Source organism: Haemaphysalis longicornis, unplaced genomic scaffold (assembly GCF_048455015.1).
Source record: "Haemaphysalis longicornis isolate Haplotype H1 unplaced genomic scaffold, Haemaphysalis longicornis Haplotype H1 scaffold_483, whole genome shotgun sequence".
NCBI lineage: Eukaryota > Metazoa > Arthropoda > Arachnida > Ixodida > Ixodidae > Haemaphysalis > Haemaphysalis longicornis.
This window is the reverse complement of record NW_027526381.1, coordinates 74289-100412: the sequence shown is the minus strand read 5'-3', so window position 1 is coordinate 100412 and position 26124 is coordinate 74289. Positions and strand designations below refer to the sequence as shown.

Here is a 26124-nt window from a genome sequence, read left to right as displayed (position 1 = left end):
GTCTAACAAAGATTCCCTAGTTGTGCCAAATCTTGTGACTTCATTTAATACTTGGGTAAGATCATTACTAAACGCAATATCCAATAACACTTCGCAATGCTTCGAGGAGATATTGCCATTTTTAAGTTCATCCCATTGTATACCCGGGAGATTAAAGTCACCTGCAATAATTAAACGCGCGGTAGCCGGGACGTTATTGGATAGAAAGTCTTGCATGGATTCTAGGAACTCTATGGGGGCGCTTGGCGGTCTGTAAACTGCTCCTAGAATATATGATGCACCACCCAATGTTGCTTTACACTATATGATCTCGTTGTCGGGGGTACTTTTTATTTCCACTATTTCAATGCCCTTCTTAAAGATAATGGCGACGACCCAACCTCGGGTGCTCCTATCTTTGGGAATGATGTTGTACGTAGGAGTATTAACTCGGAATCCCCAATCTCAGGTTGTAGCCACGTCTCAGTTACTATAACTACGTCCGGGCAGTATTGAAAAAGAAGGTGCTCTAATTCCAGTGTTTTATTGGCTAGGCTGCGAACATTAACGTTAACTATGGTGGAGTCTCGGATATTATTGTTGCATTGTCAATCGGAGTTGCGGTGGCTTGCTTTCGTCTTGCCTAGTTTTGTTCTGCATGCTTTGACGTCATCCCAGACTTATGTTTCTTTGTCAATCACTAGCTTATCGTATACTAACTAGCCGCACTTCCGATCCCACGTCTTTCTCTTGTTTCGCACTCTCCCACAATTTCTTTCGTTTTGCCAAAGTGGGCATAGAAAAGTCATCCGACACCGATATCTTGGTGCGCCTGATTACCGATACGCCTGATTACCTGACGCATGCGCTGGGCGTGTTGAGCGACAACTGCTTGGTCCTTCCTGAATTCTTTGTTTATGGCACAAAATTTCCCGACAACGAGAGGCTAACAGCTTCGTTGTAATACGTACGTGACCCGACGCACAAGTATCCCCACGATATGTGGTAGCATGTGCGCACTGCACCCTGAACCCGTTATCTGTGTCCAGCTAATAAAATTGCAGAAGCATTGTCCTCTTTATCAGCGGCTGTGATTTGCAGCACAGCACATCTGCACACCCTTATCTAAGTGCTGATGTTAAAAATCAAAACGCTAGCGCTGATACCCGCTTTCTTTTCAACATCACTGTTCCTGGCACCATAGCTGGGTAAAACATGCTCGGACCTGAACGGTGGATAGGTGCTCACGGAATTCCGTTATTCAATATGAAGGAATATTGTAAGCTTATCGCGCCTGCTCTAGGTTATGCTTTTAATCTTCTGCTTCCAATGAAGCTTTGGAAAGACGGAATAATTGTTCCCGTTTTTAAAATAAGCAATGCTTCCAACCCGTCCTATTTCCGTCATTGCCTCTCAGCTCACCGGAAACTTTAAAGAGGCCATTACGACAAAATGCAAGTTGGTTTATAGGAAATATGGCGTTGTTATAATAATACTGACACCACATTTGACGCAAACTTCACTCAAATAACAGTATGAAATTAGGAGAAAAGATAATAACCATTGTGACTCATTACCTCATTTCGCGCATTACAACGTATGACGTATTATGGGCAGCTGTGCGATTGGCTCAGGCTAGCAAAATCAAACGCAACGTAGCCAGGGCTGATGAGCTTGCAGAATGAGCTATTTCTGGTTAAATTTACCGCGTATGCTTTATATGGCAGTAACAATGGTGAGGCAAACAATACAAGGTACGAAAGAGAACATAAACATCGAACCAGTTAGTGCGGCACTTTGCCGGTTGAACTGCCTAGCACAGCCGGTTGGGCTTGCCTGACACAACACAGGTCAATTGACACAAGTGACACGGCCACTTATGTGACCTTGTTTGTCGAGTCATAGCTTATTTTTTACGAAACGAATAGTATCTACCGTAACAGAAATACAGCAGGTATAGAAAGGTGGTCAGAAGCAAAGTGCGAACACTGGTATTTCAGCGGTATTGCAGCGCAATATATAAAAGCCGGAGATAAACAAGATAACCAAACTGCCGTCTGTGAGATTTAAGGCCCTGCCCTGGATACTTCATTGCCGACGTCACCAAACTTGCGATATAGCGGGAGAATTGAAGTTTTGGCTTAAAATGTTTAATTTCTGAGTGTATAAAGCATCGTTTGCTACTGGACAAGCGGTGAGGCCACAGTAAAACACCATATCTTCCGAATAAAACAAACTTGTATTTGGTCTTCATGGCCTCTTTGACGACTCAGCAACATGACTTTGTAAGAGAGCGCTCTGTGGACACAAACAGGCCCCTTGTAAAAATTTGTGTCCACGGTGGCCTCCGAAAGACGTCAGATACATCTGTATCAATTTCAACCTACCAAAGCATTCAACGCAATCTGTTATACATTGCTTTTACGAAGTTAAAATTTATGGCGTATATCCTGGTCTCTGTAAATGGATGCTCAGTTATCTTTATTGCTCCAAGATTACGTGCGTATTCATGATGTATTGTCCCAACCTCTTATTCTTACCTCCGGGGTGCCGGAGTAGTTGGAAAGAATCCGCTTCTTCTTCTTTATATTATTGATCCCGCCGACAGGGTAAATGTTGGTGAAGGTTTTTGTTAGCAGATAACGTCAAGCTGTTTTCAAGTGTTCAGACAGCAGCGGACCCATTATGTCTACCCTTTGGTTCCGTGGCATGGAATCAACTCCCCAGTCGTTGTGCCCATCTAATTGAGTAAACTCAGAAAAGTTTGGTTAAAAATATTTACGATACATACTGCAGGCGAAAAATCCCATATAAATATGACATTTTCAGCTATAATTGGTCTCAGCAACACAGAAAGTTGTTTGTGTTGCTGCGACGTCATATTTTTACACGAGGAGGTGAATGGTAATACTGACGCACCTGAGTGACAATATAGTGTTAATGTGAAAGTCCCCGTATGCTTTACATGCGAATGGGTTTTATTTGCCGCCAACATGTTACGTGGCGGATCGACCGCTACGAGTATTGGGCATTTCGGAGATCGATCTTGCTATTTCTTCAGTGCGCTTTATGGTGATGTAAAATAGGTTTCTGATGTAATGAATGACTTGTGTATACGCAGAACCTGGACGTTTATCTTTTTATCTAACTGCATCCACGGCTATGGCATATGCTTTTTGGAAATATTGATGAATTGTTACAAGTGCCCATATATAGTTTATATTGTTACAAGTGTCCACTTTATTAGCCCTAGCATTGATTTGGGCACGCAGTAAGCATGAAGAAATAAATGAATGAATGATGAAGCAAGGGTTTAGTTGAGCCCGCAATTTGGTTTGTCTGAAAAGATCATTATGGCACGGGCAGTTGATTGTAAAATGATTGTATGCGTGTGTTCGATGCGTGAAAAGGCATGAGCTTTATCGTTTAAACGTTACTAAGGCTGTTCTTTTAATAATTTTTTTTCTAATATTTGCGTCAGAATGCATTTTAGTCCAATATTTCGCGTAGCTAATCCTGACAATTGTTATAAAACTGTTGCCAGTAAACTGGGGAATTATTGCCTTTTTCGACGAGTTGTGTTTATTTATGTACAAGAAGCGTCACAACTCTGAGATTACTTGTGCTATCGGCGGTACGATGAGTTCAGCAGTCAGCTACGGTGCTGGGAAATGGAACCAGTAATTCCTGCGGCTTCTCCTAGATCGCAGCACCTCCGTTTAGTTCGCAAATAGATGGAAATAGAAATGGAAATGGAAATAGATGAAATAGGGTCCCACAGCATAGGAAGTGACCATAAACGCATAACTTTGACTTTTGGAAAAAAAATGGAAGGTCAAAACCCGAAAACGGTGGTTGACACCTTGAAATTAAACGATCAGCAAATGACTAATATTGCCGAATGCCTGGAGACAAAAATCGAGAGACAGCCTACGAAAGATTGGGAATGCAGCGAACTGATTGGTATCATTCAAGGAAAGACAAGGAACGCAAAAAAACGCAACTACTGGAAAGGAAAAAGAAAAAGAAAGCCTACAAGCTGGCGGAACAATGAAATCAAGGAGGCAATAACACAAAGACACCAAGCGTCAAGAGAGCACAGGGAGGCTAAGCGAGTGGGAATGCAAGCAGGTAAATAACTTTGAAGTGTAATTGGTGCCGGCTCAAGAAGCTGGAAGTATAAAATTTTGTACCGCCAAAACGTAAACAAGAAAGTTAGCGATGGGTCTCTAATTTACGGGCAAAGAATAAAGGCGCGACGAGAAAGTATGAAAGTGTGTAAAGAAACTAAGGAAAATAGTCTGACGAACTCCAACGTCTTGTCATAAACGGTGAAGGTCAGGTACTAAAAGGGAAATAGGCGGTTTTTCACATTCGCTCAATGGTACAAGAGAAGTTCGAAAGAACGGAGAGATGACTACAGCGCTCAGAGAGGTCGGCAATTGATATGCGTACATATAGAGAGCTAAATTTGGAGAATTTAAACTGAAAAAAGCGGAAGAAAATTTTCAAGCTAAAACGGCAGCAGGGACGGATGAAATTCCTATACGGCTGGTCAACCTACTTGGCCTAAAAAAAAAAGCAAAGCACAACTAATTCGAGAAATCGAAAAAGGGATAAAAACTAAGCAAGTACCAAGCGATGGGCGTAGGAGCAGGATGACGATCTGTAAAGGTAAATGAGACGGGGTTGACGAAAGTTCGTACAGGCCTATTACAGTTACCTAAGTGGTGTACAGGTCGTCAATGCAAGCCATAAAAACGGAACTACAGGCGTGGATAGAGGGAACGGCATACTGGGAGAACTACAAAATTGATTCAGACGAGACAGGCACTCAGAGGGCAGTTTATATCTACTAACCCAATGTATACAGGTGGCATTGGCTCAAAAGGAACCACTACGATAGCACATATTGATATAAAGGGTGCCTAAGACAATGTGGATAGAGAACTTCTATGGAGCATACGTGAGAGGGGGTGATTAGACCAGGAATATATACAGCTGTTGCTGGGTATTTACAATGAGAGCGAGGTGGAAATTACCTGGGAGGACCTAATGTGCACCGAACCGGTAGTCACAAATAGAGGTTTAAAGCAGGGTTGTGCTCTGTCTTCGTTGCTGTTCATGCTGTACATGGCAAGACTAGAAAGAAGGCTTGAAGACAGCAAAATAGGTTTCTATCTGTTATAGCCGCAAAGGGCAGGGAGTGGAATAACATATCCTGAGCTGATATGTGCAGATGACATAGTACTCCTACGAGATAGCGAACAGTGTCTCCAACAGTTCACAGATATATCAGGGGAAGAAGCCACTGAACTGGGGTTAGAGTTCAGGACAGAAAAGTCTGGAGTTCTGGTTGTAATGACAACGCACGTAACGAATTGGTATTCGTTCAACAAGCAACAATACCGGGGGTAACTAAATACAAATATTTGGGCATATGGATAAATGAAGGTCAGGCGTATCTAAAAACTCATGAGGAGCATTTAGTAATCAAAGGCAAAAAAATTTTCAATCATGAAGCACAGAGCACTACGGGGACATAACAAATATGAAGTAGGGAAGGAATCCGGAAGGGTGTAATGGTACCGGCACTCACCTTTATAAACGCAGTAGTGTGTGCCAAACCAGATATTCAATCAGGGCTAGAAGTAAATCAAAGGGCGGTAGGTCGATTGACACTAGGAGTACACAGTAAAACAACAAGTGAGGCAGTGTAGGGAGACATGAGATGGTCCCCCTTTGGAGTGTTTCGCCCTTTCAAAACAATACTTCATTGTAATAGCAGGTTGTCTTATATTGTTAGAATATAGTGTAATGAATACAACTATGCACCTTGCCGCGCCAGTAATGGCTCAATAAAGCTGAAAATGTCAAAAGAATGAAAATAAATATCGCCACCCGCTACACTGCCCGGCCTATACTTTGAGACTACAAATATTGAAGAGTGAAGTGTGGGACTAGAGGAGCTGGTCTAAGCGTTTTTCGGAAGCAAGCACTGACCCAGCAGAGACATATGAATGTAAAATGAATGTATGCGGGATCTTCTGCCTGTAGTGTGTTTTTCAAATGCCACAAATCTAAGCGAGCAAACATGAAAATAAGACGCCTCAGCCGAGGCTGTATACCTTGTTTCAAATTCTATTTCGTCGAAATGTTTCTCCCGGCGTACAAGGTAAAGGAACAGATGCATGCGTGTTGGAGAATGCAAGAACCTAGCGTACCTACGTACCTAAAGCGCCTGTCAGCAATTGGCGAAATTAGATATTACTACCGCAATAGGCTTCAAACAGGACGGCTGACAACGGCATTCAGCAATTTCGCCTATTTTCTACACGTGCTTCCAGTCATCAACACTTCCTTGGAAAGTTTTGCCGGGGTCAGCGAGCCCTTCCGAAGAGGGCGGTGCTGAATGACTAACCTTTCTTGGGCGTTTCATACAATGTAGTGTCAAGAAACAACCCATTTCTCATTGGTTTTACTCTTTGCGACGAAACTGAAACTGGTAACTTTGCGAAGTGTTTTGCCAGGTAACAAAAATGAATAAAAAGGAACGAAAGGGAGCAACGCAAGGCAATGTTGGTCTCTGAACTATAGTAGTATGAACTGTAAACATAAAATCTTTTAGTTAAAAGAGGGTTTTCAGGCATTGCACTCGGATTTTGCACTTGACTTTTTCAATATGTGTACGCTTTTTAAGTACTGCACGTGGTGCTATTCGTGTAATGTGAATCGCACACTTCCCCTCTTACGGGGTGTTATATGTCGCCTCCTCCAGCATGTGGCTGGTTTGGGTGAAGTTACGGAAGGTAATTAATTCGCTCTTATATGCCTGGAAACTTTCTTCGGAGCATGCGCTGTGAACTAGAGACGCATGTGTAACGTTCAAAACAAAATATGCCGATAAGTGCAGCGGACGAGCAATAATCCGCATTGGATCAACAGCCAGCGGATAAAACACAATCTGCTGAAAGTCGATACAGTACGTTTGGAGAAATATTAATTGAAAGGGAGCACAAATCCCTGCCATGGGCACTGAGTTTTTCTAGAGAGCATGCACTAACTGTATAATTTATCTTCCGCAGATACTTCTTGAGAAATGCCGGGGACGTCAAATGAAGATACAAAGGAAGAGGCGTCCTTATCAGAGGAACTTAAAGATATTGCTCATCGTGAGCTTGGAGAAACACCCGAAGTAAGGCGAGAGGCTATTGAACAGCTTCGGAAGCTGTTAGCAGGTGAGTTTGGTGCAGTAGAAACAGTTGCGCAGCTATTGGTAGTGTTACCTGGCAAACAAAATTAGAATGAAAAATTAGTTCAGAAGGCGCGCGAATCTCGAAGGTAAAGTAACGCCAATCATTTGATGCCCCGTTCGTAAATAAAAATAACAGCACACGCCTGAAAGACAGGAAACATACCCTGATAACCAGAAAAGGGACGCTATTTACTTCAGCAAGCCTATAGTACTAAATATCAGCTCCATGTGTTTCTTTCAGTGAAAAGTTGTGAATCATGGCCGACTTCTGAATATGGGTTGTTAGCACATTTATACTTGAAGTTGACTTACAACGTGTGTCTTTTGATGCGTAGAAAAGATTTTGTATATTTTATACAGACCTGTAGTTTACAAAAGGGCAACTACTTTTTATTCTTGTTAACTCGAATAAACTGCTTGTCCCCTTAGTATGTTAGTTTTGTTTCATCACATTATCACTTCCATGTCCACGGGAACGTTTGATTTGTTGCCTTAAACCCTAATGGGGCTCCAGTTCGCACCTATATTGTCGTTCTTACTGCGACCACAGTATTTCTTCCGTCAGGGCTGCAAGCAATGTGCATTGACCAAAGATGTGTTCAACGCCTTTCAGATGATCCTTCACTGCATAGCCCTACGGACGACGCGTTTCTTACCAAATTTCTTCGGGCTCGGAAGTACAACGTCGATAAGGCGTTCAAGAACATTAAGAAATACTTTGAAGCTCGGAAAAATCAAAGAGATATGTTTGAAGATTCAAATCCTGCGACGATCGCTTTCGACATCGCCTGTCGAAAACATCATTTGGTGACCCTCTCCAATGGAAGAGACCCCAACGGCATTCCTGTCATAATGGTGAAGTCTGGTACGCTAGTATCTTTCCTTAAGTTGCACAACACTTATCTAATTCATAGAATATAAAACACTAGAATAACAATGCCTTTCTCTTACAAAAAGGTGGCATGCGAATACGAAATTCAAGGTTCAATAACGAATGGGGACCAATAACTAACAATTTTCCCAGTCATAACGTGCAAACAGCTTTGTGAATACTCGATCAGTATTTTTCACTTCGCTGCACATCGAGGATCGATTTTAAAACTGGACTTAAACCTTATGCAAACTTCCACAGGCAGATGAGGCACTAAGGCACTAAAAACGTTTCTCTACTTTTTTACTGGAGGCATGTGCAGTTGGTAACATTTTACTTTCAAATCAACAAAATCTAACACTGTACAAAAGTAAATACTTTATTTTGCGATTGCAAAAAAAAGATGTAGTTTATAGTTGAGGAGAACAGCAGCTTAGAAGATGGCCGATCGTTGTGTGGATGTATTTGTTACCACAGGCAAGGCTGGTTATGGTTCACATAGCGAATGCGGAAAAAGTCGCGCAAATGTTTGTACCAGCGCGTAGAATAACTCTAGCTAGGGTGCCAACCCTTTAGAGAAGTAAGTCTAAGGTGCACAGGTGGCGTTGGGCCATCCCAAACACGACAAATAATGGGCGCGGGAATGCAACATTCAAGAATTTATAAAAGATCCTTTTTCTGTCACAGATGCAATAGGAAGGATAATTGTACAGGCAAGTGCGCGTTTGGGGTATTTTTTTAAGCCCAAATACCATTTCCTCGTAAAAAAATGTTTTGTAAACTACAGAACCATGGCAAGCGCTCGTATAATTTGTAAGTTTCTGATGTCTTTTGTAGCATTGAAAAAATTGAGGCTATCACGGCCGACGTATACATCTGATGCCGACGGCGGTGCAGCACAGCGTGTAGCAGAGAACCGTGCGGCTAACGTATCCCGGCGCCCTGTAGAGCGCCGTGCAAGTCGCAGGAGAAGCGCGAGCGTCACGGGGCAGGTTCCTCTTCTCCGTCACAGGCCGCTCGGAACGTTTTTCGGTGATTCCCTTTTCGGCGATTTGGATCAAATTTGGCCAAAGAAAAATTTGAGTGCGGGTGGCCTTTAAGTTCACCTATTGTTTGTCAGCTAGAGTAATATGCAGACTTTTGTTGTGCAATCTATTTCCTTGACTGCTTTCAACACCAATCACGATGTTCCTGGTGTTTGCGCGAAAAAAAACTATGTGCTAAACCATCATAGTACTGACACAGCAGAAATGCCGAAATAGAGTGATAACATCAACTTGAGTGATAATGAACGACTTCGGTTTCCATAGCAATGCATGTGTGTTTCAACTTGAGATGGCTTCGGAGGTCCCATTTCGAGGTGAAGTATTCATACCAAACGTATTTCGCTTGCTGTTATTCTGTTCGTTCCATAATATGCTATAACGAGAAGAAACAAACACACAAGCTAGCGCCCGCGTTTATTTCCCAACATGACGATTTTATAGCACGTCTTCAATAATTAGACAACCCTGTCTATAAATTATAGCATTAATTCATGTTTTTTCCCACAAGGTACTTGGACCACTGAAATTTGTTCACTGACGAATTTTATGAGGGTGTGCGTGCTGCACATGGAGTACTTGCTCCTCGACGAAGAAGTTCAAACCAAAGGTTTGGTCATCGTCTTCGACGTGAAGGGTCTCGGCATTTATCATCTAACGCAGTACACGCCCTTCTTCATTAGAAGGGTTCTCAGTCTTCTGCAGGTGAGTTGAGAGTTTCGGTTTGACATCAATGTCTCCTCGTTGATTTTGTCTCCCCGTGGAAGCACGCGCCTCCTCAGACATCTCAAAAGACGGTCTACACGCCGTGGTGGCTCAGTGGCTAAGGCTTTCTACCGCTTAGCCCGAGTACGCGGGTCGATTTCCGGTCGCGGCGGCCGCTTATCTGGTGGAGGCAAGAAGCGAAAGCGCCCGTGCGTTAGAGATTTCGGCGCACCTTACAGATCCCATCCCCAGGTTGTCAAAATTAATCCGGAGCCCTCCACCACGGGGCGTCTCATCGCATGTGCAGCGACGACACGGTAAACCTCTCAATCAATCAATCAATCAATCAATAAATCAATCAACATAACGTCGCTGTGTAACAATTTACAGCAAGGCGATTGCCTGAATCAGGTTAGGGCCCTGTTAACTTTCATCGTCATTAGCCTCCACAGGGCCACTGCAGGACAAAGGCCTCTCCCTTCGACCTTCAACCGCTCCTGTACTGCGCTACTCGAGTCCGCAGTTTACCCCCGAAATTCCGTATTTCAACCCTCCATCGTGCTATTGGCCCTCCCCTTCTTCTAGACCCATCTTTTGCTATCCACTCTGGTTGTCGGTTCGTGTCATTACAGGGCTGTGTTCTGAGGGCGAGATGTAGTGGTTTTCATTGAAATTAGGATGCAGCAGTTAGTTTTTTACCACCTTCGCGCGCGCTGATTTTTTTCACATACTGTGGAAGTTTTCCGAACACGTTTGCAATGCTTCATTGAACAAACCGAGCAAGAAATGAAAGTTAAAAGCAGTTTATCAGGATAAGTGACTGCAATGCACAGCAGCCATCCTTTGTATCACTTCGATCCCATTTGTTTCATCCTTGCAGAATTCTGAGAAGCTGCTTAAAAATATAACTGATGTGACTGGCATAAAAAAAGTACAAATCCTTAACTTCACACAAGTGATGGAAATGATTGATCTGAACTTGCTTTGTTATGTCTTGTTAAAGTATACCATATGCATTTGCACAGGCGCACTGAGGTGCTGTGTTAGATAACCGCATGGTACTAGAACGTTAGCGATGCTCATGTAAATCTCCTCGCACACGTACGAACATATTTACGCAGGAAACTAAGTAAATTCAGCAGATATAATTTTATGACAAGCCGGTCACCTAAACTTTCAGGGCTTAAAAATTACAATAATGCCTTGGTTATCAGTGCTGTGCAAGTTACATAGCAATACCCGCATGCCTTAAAAGTCACCTGAGTGGCACAACACACACCGATTTAAAGCAATTATGTACCAATGAATCAAATATAGTTTTCCAGGGTCGTGCATTGCACACAAAGTCAACGGTTCTCCGCAAAACAAACCAATTAAGTCATGTTTTAAAATTTTACTGGCAGGGGTACAGGATGTAACGGTGGATTTGTTATAACTGTTCCAAGGACAAACGTACAAATCAGTCCTATATATCTTTTCTCTAAGCGTGGTGGCAGCTCGATGCTTCGTCGAGGCTTATAAAAAACTATTTACAGCTTTACTTTCTCCTGAACATTCTCAATGATGCTTGACACGATAATTGGCAGAGTTCCTGGAAATTCTGGTGCAGTGGTAAATTATAGCTCAAAAAGACATGGCGCTGCTTCTGTTTGGTAACGTGTCGTAGCTCCATGTTCAGACTAAGAACAGACCGCATTTAGAACGAATTCCGCGTATTTCAAATGAGCGCTATTTTCAAATGGTGCATTCAACTTTAAGTCGTGTAAAGAATTGGGGCCATCTCATTTAATGAACACCGTCAGGCAGTTGCTTATCTTGTTTTGTTTTTTTTAGATCTGCATTGTATATATAGTGTGCGAGGTGTGCGCAGCGCAGTCAATTGAGCTTTGATTTTACTGGTAATTCGCATTGCGCTTTTGCTCGGAAGAACGGAGGTGGGTTCGTCACCTCGTCAACCTAGTCTGAAGCAATTCAACCGTGAAGGATGATATTTTGAGCTGTTTTTTGCTGCATTGAGGTACTGAGGGCATACATGATCCGGTTGGCACGGAGAAGGGAACTGGGACTTCAGTCGAGGGGTTCCCCGAGAAAATGAACCTCACGCATGAATGGGGAGATACCAACGCCATGTCTTGCATTCTTGTATTGATGCAACTACGCAGCACAGTGTCCATAATATACGCATCTGAGGCTGCACTGTAGCGCCTCGTATCTACGTTCTAAACACATTAGCGTGAAAGACGCCCCTCCACACGCGTATCCCGCTTCGGGAACCGGTTCATCTGCCGGAGTACCGCTCCAGTGGGTGCTCCCGCCCGTGTCCAACCGGCCAAATATTTTTCCCCGCCGTGCGAGAACCTCTACGCTCGGACAGACAGTGTGTGCGACGATTCACTCATGTCGACTGACGACCGACCGTCCTTCAATGGCTCGCACTTGTCGCGGCTACCGTGAATACGTAGGGCGTGCAACAAAAACGCAATTGTCGTCGCGGAGCCGAATGAAAGGAGTGAATTTCAGGAACGAGATGCACACGTCAGCAGCGTTGTTGTGTTTCTTTATTTTAACTTGTGTTGAAAAAATATGTTGAAATCCCCGCATGAAAGACAGAGAGCAACAGTTCAGCCACATGCTTCTTCTCGAACACATCATGATTGGTTAATTTTTGGGGCCTATGACCGGCTCACTGTGCCAGATTTTGTGGCTACTTCTCGCTCCCGGTTGTTCCACTTCATTGGAGGGGTGATTTTGTGAACAAAGCCCACCGGTTTAGATCATTTGGGACTTTGCACGGGTACCTTGAGTGGTTATTCACGAGTATTCATGGTGACGGTGACGGGCGACACCGCGGGCTCCGAGTCCCCATGCATAAGCTGTGACCAACCGTGGTGACATGTTGAAAGGTGGAGGGTGGAAGCCTCAAGCGGTAGCCGTCGGATCATTGGGGAAGCTCCGGCCGAATGGCTCTCTGTCTGTCTACCCGGCAAGGAGCTCCGCGACCTCTTTGGCATAGGGGTGACGTCAAAGAAGAAAGTATCTCTATTCTATGCTTTATACTATGGCGCATGATATTATTTAAAACCTCCTTTTAAACTGATCGGGCCCTTAGAAGGGTCCACACCGATCAAATCAGTTACCTTTCAACAGCCAGATGTTTTGTGCACCACAGAATTTCCCCAAATTTCTTGTGGTTCACTCTCCTAAAGCTGGAATTGCATCCACCAGCAAGCCTGTGTTTAAAGTAACACCATTTCTGGAATACATCGTTGGTTGTCATTATAAGGTAAAGAAACTGTCTTCAGGTGATGTACTTGTCGAAGTATAAAGCAAAGGCGAGTCAGACAAACTTCTAAACCTGACCAACATGTGTGATCTCAAAATAACTGCCTCTGCGCACCACACCCTGAAAACTGGGCAGGTGGTCATTTCCGAAATAGAACTCTTGAACAAAGCAGGGCAAGATCTTCTTGAAGGCCTGCGAGACCAAGGTGTAACAGCTGTGAAATCACTTAACGTGAGACACGATGGCCAATAAATCAAGACAATACATGTTGTCCTGACCTTTGACAGAAGCTTCCTTCCTCAGGTTATCGACGCTACATTCGTTCGTGGCCAGGTTCACCCTTATATTCTAAACCCGCGTAGATGCTTCAAGTGTCAGTGTTACGGCCATGGTACAAACACATGCAGAGGTAGGATGACATGCGAAAAAATGCGTTTAGCAAGATGACGCAGTCGAAAATTGCACCAGCAACAAGTTCAAATGCTCGAAGTGACAATATCTCCAAGCGCCCTATTCCCGGTATTTGGAAGTCTTCAACAATAAAAAAAAATTATGTACTCGATAGTCACAGAAACATCACTTTTCCCGAAGCGCGCAAAAAGTGCGCTTGTTTTCGTCCTGAGCATATGCTGGTGCAGCTCGCCGGGGGCGGATATGCGTCTTGCCTCGGCTGCGACCCAGTACGGCAGCGCAGACGTGGTTGCACGACCGAAGGAGCCTGATCCGTCACATACTCCTTTGCAATGAGATGAATAGAAGGAGGAGATACCGGCCTCACTGGCTTTGCAAACTTTCAGAGGCGCCATTCTCTCGATCGCCATTAAAATCCACTGCCGAGAGTTGTAGCACACAAAAACAAACGATACTCCCAAAGCACAGTTCACTAAAATTCCTCTTATTGTAAGTAAAATATGGCACAAAGCATAATTCACCGGAATTGTAGGGGCCGCATTAAAATCTTGATGACATATATGAAATCCTCAGAGACTACCACCCAAGCATGTCATCTGTTCAAGAAACACATCTGAACATTCAACAAGCATTTTTAGACAATACACGGTCTTTTGAAAAGACAGACCCGGCGGCACTCATTCGACCGGTGGTATAGCTTTAGTTGTTAAAAAGTCAGTGGCCTGTCAAAAACTAAACCTATATACTAACCTAGAAGCTGTAGCGATGAGGGCCATTATTCGTGGTAGGCTAACTACATGTTCGCTATACTTAACCCCGACTACCACCTAACAAAAACAGAGTTTGAGAGTTTAATAGATCAACTTCCGGCACCGAATGCTCACCGCCCGCTCTGGCGTCCACCAAGGGCTGATCCTCGAGGGCGACCCCTAGAAAATTTCCTGTTGTCCACAGGCGCCTGTCATTTTAATAAAAAAACAAGCAACCTTTTCCAGCGCGACAATTATACATTTTCTGCTATTTCCTATTTCCTAAGCGCGGAATTCAGCCACTGTATTTCCTCTATTTGAATGGAGTGTTGCTCCCATTCCAAATGGCAGTGATCATTTTCCTGTAATACTCAACTTGCCTCTCAACCCGAGAATTTCAACAAGCCCAGCAAAGTTTCGAGAAGAGAGAGCAGACTGGAAGAAATTCAAATAATTGTCTCAGCTTTCTTACACGTCCATACAGTATGTAGTCATTGACCAAGCCACATATATTATTACCAAGCATATTATCGACACCGCACATTCTTCATTCCTCCAGCTTCAAGGAAGACAAAAAAGTAGCAGGGCCATGGTGGAACGAGGAGTGTAAGATTGCACACAAATACCAGCATAAAGCATGGGGAACCCTTAGAAAATATCCAACTAGTGACAACGTTATAGCGTTTAAACGAGCGAAAGGTAAAAGTAGACGCGTCCGACGTGCCCCAAAAACAGAGAGCTGGATAACATTCCTGACCTCCATAAATTCTTTCGCTAACACACACACACATGGTATGGAAAATAATAAGCGAACTTCAGGGTCAGAACACGAACACTGTCCCACTTATTAGAGCAAAAGGTTACGCAGAAGTAGATAAGGCCAACACCCTCGGCCAGCATTTTGAACCTATCGCCAGCTCTGCCAACTAATCAGCAGAATTCCTTTACCATAAAATGATTCCAGAAATTAAGCCCCTTGAAAACAAGAAAACATCACGCTATGGTTATAATTCTTCACTGACAAAACAAGAATTTACCATTGGTCTTTCATCATGTAGGAAAACAGCTATGTTATGTTACGTATGTTATGTAGGGCAGCCTAGATAACATACGAAATGAAAAAAAAAACATTACATTAAGACACGCTTGAAGCCGTTCTTTACCTTTTCAACTTGATATGACAAACTGCAACTCTGCCAGAACCATGGAAAGAGGCAATTTTAATACCTGTGCTGAAACAAGGAAGCGACACAGGTCTACCTAGCAGCAACAGGCCAATAGCCCTTTTAAGCTGCCTGTGTAAATTGTTCGAAAAGAAGTTCAAACGCCGCTTACTCTATTTCTATTTCTTGGAATTTCATGGTGTACTGGATAGTCATAAGTACTGCTTTCCAGTACATCGCTTCACAAACGACAATCTTGGGGCTTTTGAGTCGTATGTATGTACAAGATGCTTTCGTTCCAAACAATCTTCCTTGTCCGTATTTTTTGACTTGGACAAGGAGTTAGATACCACGTGGCGCCGCAATATTTTACTGCACCTTCAATCGTTTAAAATCTGTGAAAAATAATAAACTTTATCACTACTTAACTCACCGTACTTTCAGAGTTCGTGTGAGCTCTTCCCTATCACAAACTTTTACACAAGAAAATGGCGTTCCTGAAGGATGTATTTTGAGTTGCATCATTTTTATTCTCCAAATGAAATCCTTGAAAAATGTCTTGGCACGCTCTTTATTCTATTCTGTGCATGTGGATGACATATCCAGGTAGGTTTCAAATAGGGAATTGTAGCAGTCTGCGAAAGACAGGTACGAATAAAGGTAAATCGGCTGTGGAAATCGGCGACCAAAAATGGTTTTCGGTTAAACGCCCAAAATACCTCCTGTGTCTTATTTTCTAGGCAGCGAGGCATCATAGTAGAGCCGTACATTACGCTCAATGGGAACTAAATCCCCGGAAACGTAAACCAACATTCTTGGCTATTTTGCTCGACAAAAAGTGACTTTTGTTTCACATATTCAACAACTCAAAGTGAAGTGCATGCAGCCATTTATCATAATTAATGTTCTATCATACTAGTCCTACGACACCGTCTAGACATGCTTACTGAAAATATTTAGTAGACTAATAATCTCCGAAATTGACTATTTGGAGTATTGCGTGTCGTTCGGCATCAAAAAAAAAAAATCCTCCGTCGCATGCCCCCGCGCGAGGGACACGAGTAAATGCAGAGCATTGGGGGTGGTCACGTGGCGTAGGTTGTGGTAGTTGGCGGTGGTAGTTGTAGTTGTTGTTGTCGTAGGGGTTGGGTAGTTGGGTTGCGAGACGAGAGAGAGAGAGAGAGAGAGACGAGAGACATAAGTACGTAAGGTGTTATTTATTGCCATCGTTTGCACCCCACCCTCTCTGCGGGGCAATCGGTTGGATCTTTATTATTATTCTTTTCTCTCTTTTCTTTTCTTTCTTATTATCCCTCTCGGGAGGGCAGTGCGCCATCGTCGAAGTTCATAAGCGATGGAAGCAACACCTTCAACCAGTACCGCGACGCGAGCCAACGTCAGCCTTGCAGTACCAGTTCAAGACATCGTGCCATTCTCTTCATCGACGGCGGCAGAAGACAAGGCGACGATACGGCGCGCTGCCGACGTCGAACGCAAGCGTCTGAAGCGCGCTGCCGACGCCGAACTTCGGGCACTAGAAGCCGCGGCCAAACGTCAACGTCGGGCCGCGGATCCTTCGCTCGGGCAACGAGTATATTCGTAGCGCGCGCAGTAGAGGGAGAGGAGGTAGCACCTGCTGCTGCAACGCGTCTTTCAGCGCCGGAGCACGCGCATGCGCGCCCGCACCTGTTTGAGGGCGCAGCTGCCGTGGTGCGGACGCCGAGTTACGGACGCATAACATCGTGAGTTAAAGGAGTACTGACACGAAATTTCTCGCTTTCAGTTTTAGGGGCGAAGCTCCTTAAGTCATGGGTCTGTCCGCCCCTTTTGTCTCGTGGTACGTGACCGCCGCATGCTTTCAGAGATGTCGCAAAGTGGGCCGCGTTGCACGCGCAAGAACCGGCTGCAACCGGCAGCGCAAACTCGGCACCGGGAGCGCGAGCTTGTCTGTGTTCGCCAACGGAGGCGCGAGCGCACGTGCACTGCGAGGGGGAGATCACGCAAGAGATCACGCCACGAACGCAGGCAGTCGTTCTCGGAGATCGAACGAGACGCAAGGACCTTTGCTCGTTTCCTCTCGTCTTTTTCGGGCACAAGTTCGCCCTAAATAAAAGTCCTTTCTTTACCGTTGTGTCCCATCCTACGTGACAAATTGTGGTGGAGGTGCGGGGTAGTCCTCGATGGCGCGGGGTCTTTCACCAGGTCTGGGCCTGGGAGCATTGACTCCGAAAATAAAAGTTGATTTGTACAATGTACGCACACAGTCTTACGTCTTTCTTAATGATGTAATGGGCGAACTTTCACGGGAGAGTTACGGTTACCGATGATCTCCCCCTCTCGAGCTTCGCCCCACTTATCATCATTCATTCCGTGGATATGGCGTGATTTTTTTATGCTGTGAAGAATACCTATTGGCCCAGTAATAACGAAAATCCAACCGAAAGCCGTCAGCCGCCAACACAGAATTAATTATAGCACGTTTATTGCAACCAGTTTCAAATTTGGTCGCCGCGCGGGAAAATGGCCGTTCGAAGGCCAGCCTGCAAGCGGGCCAGCCTTACGTCACGGTCTCACCCGTGACGTCACGGACGTTCGCCGCATCGTGTGCTACGATTGCACATGGTCCGCACTCGCCCGCGCAGTTGACATGTCGTCTGAATCGTCAGACTCGGATGAGTCGCTACCACCCGACAGACAGAACTTTATTTGGCCAGGCGATTAGGAAGGCGATGTCTTCGCCGTCGTCCGTTTTTTAATATCACTGCGGCTTGAACCGGCCCAGACCGTGACAGCAACAGCTTGTCGCCACTCTTCTAATCAATCCGATCGCGAAAAAGAAGTTCCACATGCGAGAAAGTAGATGTTAGTGTGTTGAAAAATTGTGCTAGGGGTTGTTATCAGCGCTGAATTTAAAAGCGGCGTTCAGATATTTGCCGCGATGGTAAAACTACGCTGACCGGCAGCGGAGGTTCGGCGCTCCGACTCAGCGCTGCCGGCACCGCGGTGCGGCGAGCGGCCGAAAGATGGCGCCACCTGCGCGCTAGAATCAAAACAGGCCACGGCAGATGTCTTGGTCACCGATCGCTGAAACGAAAATTATCGCCAAAATAAAGCTCAGTATGCGAAAAAGGGGATGATAGTGTGGTGAAAAGTTGTGTAAGGGATGGTCATTCGCAGTTGTACAGATACCGGCGATCAAATATTCGCCACGATACTAAGCCTGAAGTTCCCAACACCCAAGCTGACGCGAGCAACGCCGAGCCCGCTGGCTTGGGCGACAGTTCTTGCGGCCGCCGCCGCGCACGAGATCAGTCAATGTTTAGCGTTGCATGTCGTCGCGTGGAAAATAATGCATCTTGGCGTCGTCATCGATTTGCTCGGAGAGGCTTCCACGAGCAGTACTTCGCATTCTGCGAGCTTGCCATAGCACAACTTGGTCGAGCTCGGCTACGCACACCACCGCGTCGCCGCGGTGCGCGTCGACATCGCGCACCGCGCGGTGCCGGCACCGCGCAGTTTTCGGCACCAGTGCAAGGGAACACCATGCGCCGGCCGCGAACTGAAAAGCAAAGACGTCGAACACGCAAAGTGCGCAAAGTTTACAAGCATTGCTCACACAGCTACACCCGTACGTCTCCTGCCCAAACGAATACCACCGACAACAGCAGCGCGCAGCGCAGGATATCGTTTCCTGTTCCGAAAACGACTATATGACGTCACCCTGAACCGGCCAGACACGCAGGCCGATGTTTCGTCATGCCGAAAGCGATTTCGCTAGCGCTGCCGATTTGTGGAAGCTCGCGGCCGGGACAATCAAAATCGATTTTAGATGTGATTCCGGCCTCGGATCGCTGCAAAAATTTCTGTGAGGCATCTGTACAAACTACAGAAGCCAATTATATCATTGTTTAGGCGTCAAAATTTGGTGTCAGTACTCCTTTAAAGAAATGCTCTGCATTTAAAAGATCCTCAAGGGTGCTCAATTCCGTTTACCACCCAGGACGTCGGCTCTCTACGGGTGCTTTCCGTGCGCGTCCTCTTGAGTGTTTATAAGGAGCCTGACGTGTGGGCCCTAGAACACCAGCGTAAATGCACAGCGCTCGTGGATACCGTTAAAGTCGCGTCACTACCTCAACATTCCTGTAACACACAAATAAATGACCGCTCTACGACAGACTTGTTCTTAAAACGCCTATTGGCGCTGAGCGCGAGCACGGGCGGCGCTGCAGAGCGCGCCTTCATGACGTCGTCTTAAGGACTCTCGCATTTGTCGCCTGCTTCACTCGGGCTCGCTCTCCCTGCTGTTTCTTCGGGCTCGGTTGACGTCTGATGCTTGTCCGCACCAGATGTTGTGTGTGCGTAAATTTTTATCATAATAAAACACTTAAATTCACGTACACCAGCTCAAGGCGTTATTTAAACTATAGTGATTGATACCGCACCGGAAGAAACATTACCGGCGTCGACCCATTGCTTGCGAAGCCGGTCCTGTGCGGAGCGCGAAGAGTCGAAGTAAGCATCAGCTTCTGCGTTCAGAAATCTTTAGAACAAAGGGAGCAGCCAGCTGCTAATAACCGACAACACTGAAAATGCAAGACCAAAACAAATACCAGGCCCTCGGGGATGTCGGCTTTGGCAGAAGCCATTACGATTCCCGGTAATCATATGTAACGTAAAACAGTTTTTGTAACTTTGCCGAACGACAGAAAGTATTGTATCTGATCATTTTATTTTGTCATGGCATGAAAGTATGTCGACATGCACTATGGGCTGCAAAAACTGTATGTTGAGTTCCAAATCTCTTTCTCTGTGGGTAGGGGCGTGTTGGTTTTATACCAGGCTTCTAACCAGTAGGGTGGTTTATTAAGCAAAACAAGTCACGTCTACGGGAAAGATACAGTAACACTATGCTTGTTCAGACCTTCAGGGTTATCGCAACGCACGTTGCGAATATGCACCTTCTTGCACGCAGCCATAACGAAAGGCAATTGGTGAAGAAGGAAATGTATCCCATACAGCCTGAAGAAAATATCCACACAATCTTTGTGAGCCTCCCAAACATCCCCAAACTTACTAATAGGACGTTTGTCTCGGTGCAGAAACATTAATTCGTGGGTACAGAAAAAAAAAACGTTCATGTCATACAAGTAAACAACAACGAAAGAAATAGAAAACAACCGCTTTATTTGCTGCTGTGCGATGCGCGTGTAGGGACCCGCGGCATGGTACGTAGCATTAGACTGTTGAGTCTTCTCAGACAACTAGTCAATAAGAGCATCTGAAAAGTAAATAAGAGCATCTCAGTAAATAAGAGTATCTCAAAAATACTGCAGGGAAGCCTACACATTTTGAATACTTATCCAGGAGCTCTGAGCGTTGAACATCGCGAATAAGCTAGAAAGGACGAGTTACATATGATCTCCTGATCGATGCTCTGCAGAAAGTGGTTCTCTCTCCTCGTGTGTTGCAATTTTGTGGGGGATATCAAAAGCTGGCAAAAATAACTGAAATAAATACGCTTTTTATGCACTAATGCATAGGAACGCGCGATTTCTAGCACAGGCACTGCTGCCCCTCACAAGCGGAGGGCAGCAGACGACAGCGGCGCGAGTCCCTAAGCCGACGTCACAGCCAGGGGGCGCCACTCAAACATCTCACCGCCAATTGCTTCTCCAACCTTTTTTACTGCAAACAGTATATGGATCAGATAACAGCAGAACTCTTAAAGGATGGAGGAGAAATTGTACTTGAAAAATTGGCAGACCTGTATACGCAATGCCTAATGACCGCAAGCGTACCGGAATCTTGGAAGAACGCGAACATCATCCTAATCCATAAGAAAGGCGACATGAAGGACCTGAAAAATTACACGCCGATCAGCTTACTGTTAGTCGTCTACAAGGTACTTACCAAGGTAATCGCTAATAGAATTTCTCCAACCTTAGATTTCAGTCAACCTAAAGAACAAGCAGGGTTCCGTAAAGGTTATTCAACAATAGGCCATATTCACACGATCAATCAGGTGATAGAGAAGTGCGCTGAGTATTCTGAACCCCTTCATATAGCCTTCGTAGATTATGAGAAAGCATTTGATTCGGTCGAAACCCTAGCAGTTATTTAGGTATTACGGAATCAGGGAGTAGATGAGCAGTATGTAAAAATACTAGAGAATATCTACAATGGGTCTTTCGGTCATTAGTAAGAAGAGAGACTTTAAGGTCAGATATGACTGGAACAATGGGTCCACAGCTGCCATCATCCTCCATAAGGAGAGCAGTAAAATACCTATAAGGAAGGGTGTCAGACAAGGAGACACAATCTCTCCAATGTTATTCACAGCATGTTTACAAGAAGTATTCAGAACGTTGGATTGGGAACAGGTGGGTGTGAGGGTTAATGGAGAATACCTCAGTAACCTCGGATTTGCTGATGACGTTGCCTTGCTAAGTAACTCGGGGGACGAATTGCAAAGCATGCTTTCCGCACTAGACGAACGGAGTAGAACCGTGGGTCTGAAAATTAATATGCAGTAAACTAAAATAATGATCAATAACCTCGGGACAGCACAACAGTGTGGGATAGGGGGCGAAGTAGTGGAAGTGGTAAAAGAATATATCTACTTAGGCCAAGTTGTGACCCCGGATCCCAACCATGAGGCAGAGATAATTAGAAGGATGAGAATGGGGTGGAGGGCATACGGCAGACATTCTCAGATAATGAATAGCAGCCTAACATTTTCCCTGAAGAAGAAAGTGCATAACAGCTGCGTCTTACCGGTACTCACCTACGGGGCAGAAACGTGGAGGCTCACTAAGAGGGCGTAGATAAGCTGGTGATGATGATGATGAAACGTGTTTTGTTTCGTGCACACCGTGGAGGGCGTGCTGCTTTGTAGGTCATCCTACTACACAGAGTGGAAGGGCACTATATATTTATTTACAGTTTTAAGTACGTATTTTGGATGGCCGTGAGAATATCTGTGTCGCAATGCAGTCCCGACGGAATATACAGAAAACACTTGGTAACGATTTGAGGAAATTCAGCACCTCGCACCGATCAAATCGACTGCATGTGGGTTTCTCACACGACCAGAAAACAAAACACGTGTTACGGTTTTATGGAGCGTGACAAAACAACAGGCGTAATTGTTATCCTTAGAAACATGCAGGAACACCGGGGTGTCTATGCAATGAATAAGTATTTTTCGCAACTGCGAAAGTATAAGTCATACGCTGCAGAAGACAATGTCAGTTTTTGTTACAATTTGACGGCCGGTTGTAGTGATGGCTTGGGGTTATTGTTGTATTTATTGAGTACAAATTTTGAATATTCCAGCAAGGCAATAATGATAGTGTTTCAGTAAGTGATATGAGATTTTTTAGGTCATCTAGAGAAACACTGGTTCCTGTTTCCATGCTTTATATTATACAAAGAAGTGTTGAGTAATTACAATGCATATTGACAATATTTATTTGTAACTTTCATCATGAAAATTTCAGAACTGTTTTCCACTCAGAATAAAGGCTGTATATGTATCCAACAACCCCGTGCTATTCGACATATTTCTCAACATTGCAAAGCCCTTCATGAAGTCCAAGCTGTTAAGGAGGGTAAGCAACTTCTTAGTCTGTCGAATTCGAAAGTATATATTGTCTTACCACATGGCCCACAAATGTTACCAAGATTGTGTTCTGTAAACAAGGATTTCGGTTTCAAAATTTTGTGTTGCAGAAGCTTCGACATAATGCATGTAAAGAAATGTCGGTCATTCATGTCTGCGCCACACCTCCATGTAAAAATAATTTTTCTCATAGCTTGTTGAACATAACTGGCCGTTGGAAAAGACCATTTAACGATATATGTAAGACAACCACTTAACTACTAGAGAATTGCGCTGCTGAATTCTTAGAGTTTCATTAGTACTTAAGGATTCTGCTCGCAGGCAGAATATGCTTGGATTGAATCCTGCCAGGGAAAGATTTAAAACGCAAGTAAAATCATCTTAATCACTCTTTCTTGTTCAGAACCAATTACTAATAATGACTGTAGTCGGGATATATAGTCATTGTCCTATACAGCAAGAGTACGTGCGCAAACGCGAGGCATCAAGAGGCACACACCAACAAATAAAACACGTTTTCACATCGAGCTTAAAGGGAGAGACAACCGATTTTTGTCGAGTATATTTTCTCTTTCCCAAATAAAAGAAATCACTTAATACACCTTAAAACGAAATGATTTTGCTGATAACGGCTTCGAACTTTTGAAATCGGAACTTTTAGATCTACCAGCCATACGTGTCCCACCAGAAGGAATGCTGGAAACCATGACAGTCAGCCGTGCGGCAACACAGTTTTAGCTGTGCGTGAGATGAAAAGAGGTATTTCAAAATTTGTCTCCGGCTAAGACAACAATAATGTACGACCTTTGCTATTCCTTCCTACGGTATTTTTATTTGATTCACGCGTTCAAATCGACGGAGTTGTTTGAACATGTAAAGTAGTGTCACGTTTAGACAGCACGTGTCGCCGTCATGCAGGCTTCCGAAATGTCAGTCGAAAACTAAAATTATTTCCGCCAGTTTATTTCGAAATTTCTTGCGGTTACCCAAGTATATAAAACTGTGGCTTTCATATGAGCTAGACGCCATGCACTGCGCAAAAATCCGTGGTCTGTCCCTTTAAAAAGCAGGCAAGAGAATTTTTTGTACAGTCCTAGCTGCAAGGTTTACGTTTACATCGTGCGGACAACTCGTCATCACTCAAAGGTTTTTCGCTAGTTTTTCAGCTACACTTGGTGCTAAATGCATAGTTCAGCAGATTGTGTACTTTCAGCAGGGCAGCTCATGGAATAATGGTTCAGTGAGTGAGTGTAAAGGCATTTTAAATGCGCGCGCAGTTTTTAATGCAGAATAAACTGGTTGTGCAAGTTTGTAGCGCAAGTTATTCCCCAGACACAAGAGCCATGATTTATGTCACTTAAAAAGAGAGCGTTATAAATGAGAACTTTCACACTACGTAGGAGATGGTAGGCTGAATGCGTAAGTCCGACTGTTTTGGAAAGTTTGCTTGTTAAACATTGATGTGGTAATCACTTGACATGCGATAGTCGAAGAGTAGTAGTAGTAGTAAACGTTTATTGGAGTAAAAGGGAAAGGCAAAGGGTGGTGGTGAAGCGTCCCTAGTCCAGGATGCCTCTTGACCGCGCCGACTCAATGGCCCGAGAAACCAAGGCCAGTTTTCTAGCACAGTGAACACGCTGATTCTCACAGAAAGAAAAGGTAATGCCGCTCTTACAGATAAGTCTTTGTTTTCCGGTTGGAACAGCATTGCTTTTGTTTGTCGTTGTTAACTTTAAGACCATTATTTCTACACAACATGCGCACTTTCTCTTAGACCGCATTCGAGGTTCTGTGTACAATAGTGCATGATATCACATAGTGTTACCACACAGTCCAGCATTTTTCCATGAGTTCTTTTTATGGCCAACCAAAGCTTCGAGGCCATTACGCCATTCAGCAAGTTGGCCACAGGCATATTCAGAAGCCCTGGACGTATGGCCAGCTTGAATGACTGCCGTTGTGTGATTTCACTTGTTACATGAGACGACTCCATACATTGAAGTTGCTCCTCGCATTCTTCAGGTCCGTCTCCTGGGCTACGACGGGGAGAAGCTGCGTGACCTTCTTCCAGACGATCTCATTCCGCAGGTGAATGGAGGAACTCTAGAGAGCCACGACTACGACGTCACGGCGAGGAAACTGCAGAGCCGAGGAGATTTTTTCCGGGAGATCAGTGAATATGGTTACCGAGACGAAATGAAACGTCCATCTTGACATGATAGTCGTGTAACATACCAAATGTCTTCCACATGGGCTTGTCTTGTATTTGCCCGTAAACGCCCTCACATTTTAACTCTAGGTTACTAACCCGCGACTGAACTGGACTGTATAACACATGTCCGGGACGATCCCGCTACTCTAGAAATAATCACCCAGTAAGCCTCTGAGAGCGGTCTCTACACATTGGTTTAGTAGTCTGACCGACTCCCGGACTGAACATGGCTATCCACGATCAATGTCAACGGTATGAACTGTGCGTTTTTGTGTGTGACACAGACCGCCTAAACTGTGCCTTTTGTAAATAGGTACTAACATTGGAACTGTGTACATTGTGTGAATTATTACATTCCTTTCCCTCCCCTCCTCCCCCATCTGTATTCCCCCCAGGGCCTCATGGCTTCTCGTTATAATAAAATGTTTCACTCATTCACTTCCCACAGCCTCCTTTTGTGAATTTAAAGAAAGCTGATTGTAGCGTGTTTACTAAATCATATTTGAGAAAAAGCATGTCTCATCCCTGTTGTGGCGCCGCTCGTTAAAATAAGGCTGTATTTTGCTCTACATTATTTTTCCATAAAACATTTTCTGCCGTATGCTTTATTATATTGCAGACGCACACAAAAGTGGCGCCCAAACTATCACGAATATTAGTGCTGATCTGTATTAAAAATATCAGGATCACCGACCCAGTGTACGGGTCACTATACAGCAGATTGCAACCACGGTTCAATGAGTGACAATAGAAGGGGCCATTAGGTACAATAACGGGTGGTTTGGGGGAGCTGAGGTTGATTATTGTTTATTTATTGACTACGGTATATTTT

At 44.5% G+C, this 26124-nt stretch overlaps 1 protein-coding gene across 3 annotated transcripts in view; it reads left to right on the top strand.

The window, feature by feature from the left end:
* LOC144137717 (alpha-tocopherol transfer protein-like) overlaps window positions 1–25802 on the top strand; it is a 29603-nt gene extending 3801 nt beyond the window's left edge. For 2 of the 3 annotated variants that reach the window (XM_077669653.1, XM_077669654.1), the window contains exons 2-6: window positions 7065–7217; window positions 7848–8099; window positions 9660–9853; window positions 22959–23069; window positions 25103–25802. In XM_077669653.1, the coding sequence (XP_077525779.1) occupies window positions 7079–7217; window positions 7848–8099; window positions 9660–9853; window positions 22959–23069; window positions 25103–25294 (888 nt within the window). In that variant the 5' untranslated portion in view covers window positions 7065–7078 and the 3' untranslated portion in view covers window positions 25295–25802. The remainder of the gene's footprint in view (window positions 1–7064; window positions 7218–7847; window positions 8100–9659; window positions 9854–22958; window positions 23070–25102) is intronic. The other variant, XM_077669655.1, reaches the window with a different exon arrangement.
* Window positions 25803–26124: the final 322 nt, after the last annotated feature.